General features: G+C 36.9%; 1 protein-coding gene across 1 annotated transcript; it reads right to left on the bottom strand.

The window, feature by feature from the left end:
* Positions 1–288: 288 nt before the first annotated feature.
* On the bottom strand, positions 289–4,280 carry LOC143547917 (uncharacterized). Its single transcript, XM_077039216.1, has 2 exons — positions 1,393–4,280; positions 289–962 (listed from the first exon to the last, which is right to left on the bottom strand). The coding sequence occupies exons 1-2, from the start codon at positions 4,022–4,024 to the stop codon at positions 565–567; spliced, it is 3,030 nt and encodes a 1,009-aa protein (XP_076895331.1). The 5' UTR covers positions 4,025–4,280; the 3' UTR covers positions 289–564.
* Between the last annotated feature and the right edge of the window lie 3,131 nt (positions 4,281–7,411).

Below are 7,411 nucleotides of genomic sequence, written 5' to 3'. Positions count from 1 at the left end.
CATATGAAACCGAAAACGCCATATATGAGCTACAACTCCCTTTGTATTCTACCTAATTCTACCCCTTCAACTCTTCAACATGTCTAGCTTTAGTCCTTGATCTCTAAGTAGGCACCCACTCTTAAACTTATCATTTAAATTGTTGAAGTATTATATTTCTAAGAATTTTGATCGTTTTTCTTTCCACTTATTCATTGAACTATAATAATGAAAAATAAGTGTAGTTTCTATATATATTAGCAAAATCTTATGTTATTTCTGTAAAATACAACAAACATGAAAAATCATTTAAAATGGTTGTTTATGCTTTCAACAATTAATTCTCCCCCAAAATCTACAAAAGGGATTCGGATATTGTACATAGTAACAAATTTACAACGTTTGTTCAACTAGAAATTCTAGAAATACGACATTTCAACGTCAAAATGAAGCCAAAACATGTAGCCACCCATCTACTGTTGTACTTCAACACGTAGCCACCCATCTGTTGATTCCTTATTTGCATATATCATGATCGTTTGAAGATAGAACAGTTAACGAGCTTTCTCAGATGAAATAAACATATTATAAAAGTCCTACAACCGGCGAGTTATTGAAAATGGGCTTCTCTTTGATACCAATCTCATCACACACACTTTTCCTTCTTGGTTTTGCCTCTCCAAGCATTGTGATTACATCTCTCATTGAAGGTCTCTCTTTTGGTAGCTTATTAGTGCATAAAAGTGCAATCCTTAGCACCAAAAGCATTTCTTCTTGCACAAATTTGCACTCCCCTCCTATTTCTAGATCTAGTGTCCCTTCCAATTCTCTTTTGTTCATCCGATTTCGTACCCATTCTACAATATCCACCGAGTTGCCAAATGACGGGTCCAATGGTTGTTTGCCCGTTAACAACTCTAAAAGCACCACCCCAAAACTGTATATGTCACTTTTCTCGTCCACCTTCAATGTGTAGCCGTATTCTGTAATATATATACCAAGAATTTCATCATTACATGTGCACTTTATTTAATTCATGATAATAAACAAAAGGACAGGTTTGGTTAAACATGTTCTATGAGACGTTAAGGTACTATTTGGTTAGTAAACTTAACCTGGATTAATTATTTATCTCAAGTTTGACCTTTTTAGTAGTTTTTATATAAAAAAGTGCACATTAAAATAAATAGAAAAACTATACAATATCACTTTAATTATTTTAATAAAGATAATTCCCCAAGTCGTCCCCGTTAACAAAATAAAGTTCTAAACATTTTAAAGCCTTTTGAGAATCACATGTTTTCTAAACTAGATATTTAATTGTACATATGTTTATTACTTAATATGTTATCAATGGTATAAATTGATATCACATGAAAAAAGGTAAAGTATGAATCAAACAAAGGAACTCACCAGGAGCTATATATCCGTAAGATCCAGCCACCATTGAGACAGTCTCATTCTTCCGAACCATGGTCCGTGCCAAGCCAAAATCCGCGATCCGTGCCTCGAAATCCGCATCAAGAAGAATATTGTTAGACTTTACGTCTCGATGAATCACCGGCGGGTGACAGTCATGATGAAGATAAGCCAAACCGTGCGCAACACCTACTGCGACGTTATACCTCGACACCCAATCAACCAGCATTCTTCCCGATTGTTTCCCGTGTAAGGCCTCCGCGAGGTTCCCATTAGGCATGTACTCATAAACCATCATAACATCGGTTTCGTTATGAAGATAACCTAATAACCGCACAATGTTTCGGTGTCGTAAACGGCCTAAAAGATTAACTTCTACGAATAAGTCATCCCCGTTTTCAATATCAGGCTCGGACCGCCACAGTTTCTTCACCGCTACCACGGAATATGACGGGTGGTGGACCGTGGCCTTGTAAACGATCCCACTTCCACCCATCCCGATCACATTCGACTCCTTTATGCTCGCCATGATATCCGCACTCGTGAAACTAAGTCTTTGAAAAGCTATGAATCGCCACGGCCATTCCATACCACGCCTTATAAGCCACCCGTCAAAGAGCCCGTAGAGAAACCATCTTTGGTATAACCACCACCCAGTGACAGCCGCGATCCCGACGGTTAGAATCACACAAACCCCGAAAAGAAACCCGAAAATGACATGCCGAATGTGTAGTTTCTTTCGCGTGGCGCTAGTAGCCCGAGCATTTGTGCACGGTTTAAGCACATCCCCGCATAACCCGTCGTTTCCCGCTAAATCATTCGCGTTTATGGTCCGTAACATCCCGTTGTCCGGGACGGGGCCTTCAAGCTTGTTGAATGAGAGGTTGACCGTTTCTAAAGCAGGCGAGCTTCCGAATGTGTCGGGAATCCTACCCGCGAACGAGTTGTTCGACAGATCAAGAACCGATAACATCGACATACGGGCGACCGATGTCGGGATTTGACCGGTCAACTGATTGTGGGATAGGTTCAAATTCACAAGCTTCTGGCATGAAGCTATGCTCTCCGGCAGCTCCCCGGAAAAACCATTAAACGATAAATCAAGCACCGATAACACCGGTGAATCCTGAAACCGAGTCGGGATTTCACCCGAGAAGTCATTATCGGAGACGACCAACGTTTGAAGATTCGGCATTGACAGTATATCGCCCGGCAAACTCGAAACAAGATGATTACCCGAAACATCGATGAACGAAAGCGAACTCGACAAAGTAAGATCATGCGGTATTTTCCCGGATAAATTATTATGTGACAATTCTAACCGCTGTAGATTCGGCAAGCTTCCAAGTCCTGCCGGAATTTCACCGGAAATTTGATTATTCTGAACCCGAACTCGAACTAACGAAGAACAAGTGGAAAGACCAATCGGGAGAGATCCCGAAAACGAGTTGTTAAACAGGATGAGCTTCGTGAGGTTGCCGGAATCACAAAGTCCCGCCGGAATCTCGCCGGACAATGAGTTTGATGAGACATCAAGCCATTGCAACGGCGAGTTCATTCCGAGATTCGCGGGTAATGACCCGTTCAACGAGTTCTTCCATAATTCAAGTATTTCCAATTCCGGTAATTCGCCAATGGTGCTGGGAATGAAACCGGTTAACTGATTGCACATGAGATTTAATAATTTTAAGCTCTTGAGATCACTTATTTGCTCCGGGATTACGCCCGAAAACTGGTTATCGGAGAGATCAAGATATATTAAAGACGAGAGGTCTCCGATTTCCTTCGGGATCTCGCCGGAGAAACTGTTTTGGTAAATGTAGACCGTAGTGAGCTTTTTTAAGTTCCCGATCTCAGGCGGGATCGATCCGGTGAGTGTTCCGACCGCTAGATCAAGGTATTGCAAGTTCGAAAGGTTTCCGATCTCGCTCGGGATTGAGCCTTCGAAAGCATTGTAACCAAGGATCATGGTTTCTAAAGACGAAAGCTGGCCGATCTCCGGTGGTATTTCTCCGGTGAGGTTGTTCCCGGAGAGCCCAAGAAACTTCAGATTCTGGAGGTTTTTGAAACTCTTCGGAATCGACCCCACGAAGAAACTCCCGCGGAAATCAATGGTTTCTAGTGACGTGGCATTTCCCAGAGACTCTGGTAGGTACCCGCCAAAATTGTTGCTGGAAGCATTGAGGGACTTCAACCGTTGGTTTCGGTTTCCGAAACCCGCGGGGAAGTCCCCCACAAAGTCGTTCTGGCTGACGTCAATAACTTGTATTGACGTCAGGTTGGCGAACGACTTCGGTAGGGTGCAGGAGAACCCGTTGGAGGAAATGTTGAGGAACGAAAGATAGCGAAAGTTCTGGAAATCATCCGAAATGTTACCGGTGAGATTCATGTTCGATAAATCGAGCTTTTCAACGAATCCATGCTCGTTACAGGCAACTCCAGTCCAGTTACAGTGAGATACAGTAGATGTGGAATTCCAGTTATTCAGGTAGTTTAAAGAATCAACAATGGCGGATTTGACCGACAGAAGTGACGAAACTTCTTCGTTTTGCGGGTCACCGGAAACAAGGAGGAGGAGGAGGATGGTGATGAAGGTGGTGAGGAATGTGAGCTTATGGGGTTCCATTGGTGGAAACAAGGAGGAGGATGAAAATGGTTAATTGAAAAGTTTCTTGTTGATTTAGATTTGCAAGAAAGTGAGTGAGAGTGGTGATTGATTAATAAGAGGAATTCAATAATTTAGAAAGTGGGACTCTGTCCAGGGTGTTCTTGTATTATGCTTGGTGTTCTATCTATCTAATCAGTAACGTTCTTCCTCATTTTTAAAGTTGGGATAATAATACAAATTTCCTTTTAATAATTGTAACATGATCGTCAGATTGGTGGGGTGGTGAAGCCTTACTCAAAAAAAGAAGGGTATGGATTCCTAAGGTAACACAAAATGTATAAGTTTAGTTCACTTTTGGCTTGCGAACATGTTTAGTTAAATCGGTCATGTTTGTGTTACAGGAGAATTAACGAATTGACCTGTTTAATTTTATATTTTTCTAAAGTAGGATTTATGTGATCATTTAAATTGCCGGCGGCGGATGGCAACTTGGCCTCGGGGAATTAGGTGTTTATCCTTGGGTCTTATCAAAATGGTATGGGTTCAAGTCTTCGTAAATAAGTAACATTTGGATTTTACGATTAGATTTGAGGGCTATGTGCTTTCCGTTTAATTAAATTTACTAAGTTAAACTATATGGTTGCTTTTATGTAAAGTTTAAAAGGTTTTGGAATATGATGGGCTAGTTTAAAACTTTAAACATTATTGACTCAAATGAGAGCATTCCTAGCCGTCCCCCATCCTCATCTCCATAATTACACTATATAACACCACATCTCTCTCTACAGTTTAATTAAATAATATTTTTTTTATACTTTTATCATTACAGTTTTCTCTTTCCACCCTATAATTTACAAAAAAATCACTACCTTTCCCCCAAATTTACAAAAAATCACTATTTTTTCTCTCTATACCCTATAATTTACACTCACAATCACTCACAACCCCACTCTATAATTTACAAATTCCCTTAACAAAATTATAAAGGATGGGTTGAGAATGCTCTGAATGGGTTAATTGCATAGGATAAAAATGCAAAAAAGAAATAATAAAAGGATTTGTTACCACATAAAAATTTATAAAAGAAATTTAAAAAAGTTAATAAAAAAAATCAAAACTCAATATATAAAAAAAACAGAAAAAAAAAACTAAAAAATCAAAATGTTTCTCCCGTCATTCCTGTTCCAAAAAAAAGGACACAATGCAAAGAAAAAAGACACAATGCCGAAAATGAACAAACTACACAATGATAAACCAAAAAATACACAATAGATCGCAAAATATAATATAATGGCGAAAAATATATGAAACAATGCTGAGTAATATAACACAATATAAAAAAAACACAATTAATGATGAAAATAAACATAAAATACAATGATAAACAAAAAGACACAATGATTTTTTTCACTCAACTTGTGTCTTTTTCAAGTTTCTTTCTTTTTCTTTTTTTGGGAGAGAGACAGAGAACGAGAAAGTAGGTGGAAACGCTTTCGTGTTTTACATTTTTTGTTTTTTTATTAAAATTTGAGTTATGATTTTTTTAAATTAATTTTTCATTATTTTTTTATGGTTTTTTTTTCTACAAATCCTTTTTTTTTTAAATAACTTGACCCTAATTACATAAGGAATTATTTTAAATAAGTTCTAACGAAGTAAATTAGGAATATAAAGTATTGATAACTATAAAAGAAATTAATCCCAATTTTTTATTTAAATATTTCTTATTTAGATTACGGTTGTATTCATGTCAATCTATGAATACACGGCTAATGTTCTAAGTCTCATGTTTAAGTTAATGTATGTGAATGAATTTTTAGGTTCGCTAAGAAGTAATCCCACTAACCCGTAAATATGACCTTTTAATAGGGGAGAAGAAAACCGAATTAACCGAATCGAAAAAACCGTACCGAAAAAACCAAACCGAAGCATTAACCGACGGTTATTTTTTTGTTTTTTTGAAAAACCGAAATTTCGGTTTCGATTCGGTTATCCATTTTTAAAAAACCGAACCGATTGATGATGATAAAGATTATCAAGATGATGAGGAATGGACTAAACTTTTAAGATAAATAAATAAGATAATGAATGAAGATCGGGACTAAACTTTTCATGCCTTTTAATTTTTAAACTCTATTTAGCAACTTTGTATTCGTATAGTTCCACGTAACACGTGCCTATTTTTGTTTTTTAAATTCAATATATATGTGGACTGTGATACTATAGCACGTTCTTATACAAGCTTAAAATATGCATTTTCATTTTATTTTTTATTTATTTATTTTTTGAAATGTCAACACATAATTAAAAAAACTGAAAATAACCGAATTGAAACCGAAATCAACCCAAAAACCGGAAAACCGAAAAACAAAGGTTTGAATATTCGAATAACCGATTACTTCGGTTTCAGTTTGGGTTTCACCTAATAATCGAACCGAACCGTGTTTAGCACCACCTTTAACATCAATAAATTTATGTAATTTATTATTAACTGGTGTGGTTTTAAGTTTGCTGTCATGTGCCGCTAAAAAGAAAAAAAGAAAAATTACTGTGGTGGAATACTAAAATAGAAATGTTCGTGAAGTCTTGGGAATCCCAATTACTCTGTAAACTCATAATTGATTTTGATTTTACTTGAAGTTTTCCCGACATTCAAACATGGAAGGAATGTGTTTCCAAGTGGCTCGTAACATGCTTTTATGCCTTTTACTTATACTTGTTTAACAAAAAAATAATTCAGACATTTTTAATATTTTAATAAAACAAAAACTTATTGATAATTAAAGATACGGTTTTCTATTGCCACCCCTCTTTTTACTAAAAGATCGACTAATACGCCGTATATAAAGTTATACACGGCGGCGTATTAGTTGGTTTTTTCTAAAAACCCACCAGTTTGTCTTATTATGTTTTTTGTTTTTTTTTGTTTTTTTTTTCTTTTCTTTGTGTTTGTTATTTATTGTTATTTATAATAATTATTATTAATATTATTTTATTTATGAATAATATATTATTATTCGGAATTCGGCAAAGGGCATTCAGTGGCATGGCTTATACGGGAAAATTGACATTGTGAAATGACCTTTTAATTTATTGGCTGCTGTCGTTATGGACAACTTGAATAAGTTACAGTGATTACCTTAGGAAAAACTGACAGTGCCAAACGGACCCTTTATTGGGTGCTTTCGGTATCGGCATCTCAAATCTGGCTCTTCGATTTCTTCAAACTCGGACTGTCTTGACCGTCGGCCATCACCACCAACCGTAGTTGTGTTCACTTCAACACATATCCGTCGTCACTAAGCTTAAGCTTAGTGTGACATCTGCCCCGATCCGACCCGACCCAGGTACCCGTTTCTCTGACCCGATCTCTTTCTTTTATGATTTAATATTTATTTATACTTA

This window comes from Bidens hawaiensis, unplaced genomic scaffold (genome assembly GCF_021521415.1).
Source record: "Bidens hawaiensis isolate Kalapana, Puna unplaced genomic scaffold, B.hawaiensis_p1.1 tig00014893_1, whole genome shotgun sequence".
Lineage (NCBI taxonomy): Eukaryota > Viridiplantae > Streptophyta > Magnoliopsida > Asterales > Asteraceae > Bidens > Bidens hawaiensis.
Note: the sequence above shows the minus strand (reverse complement) of the source record. Positions and strands in the feature narration are given on the sequence as shown.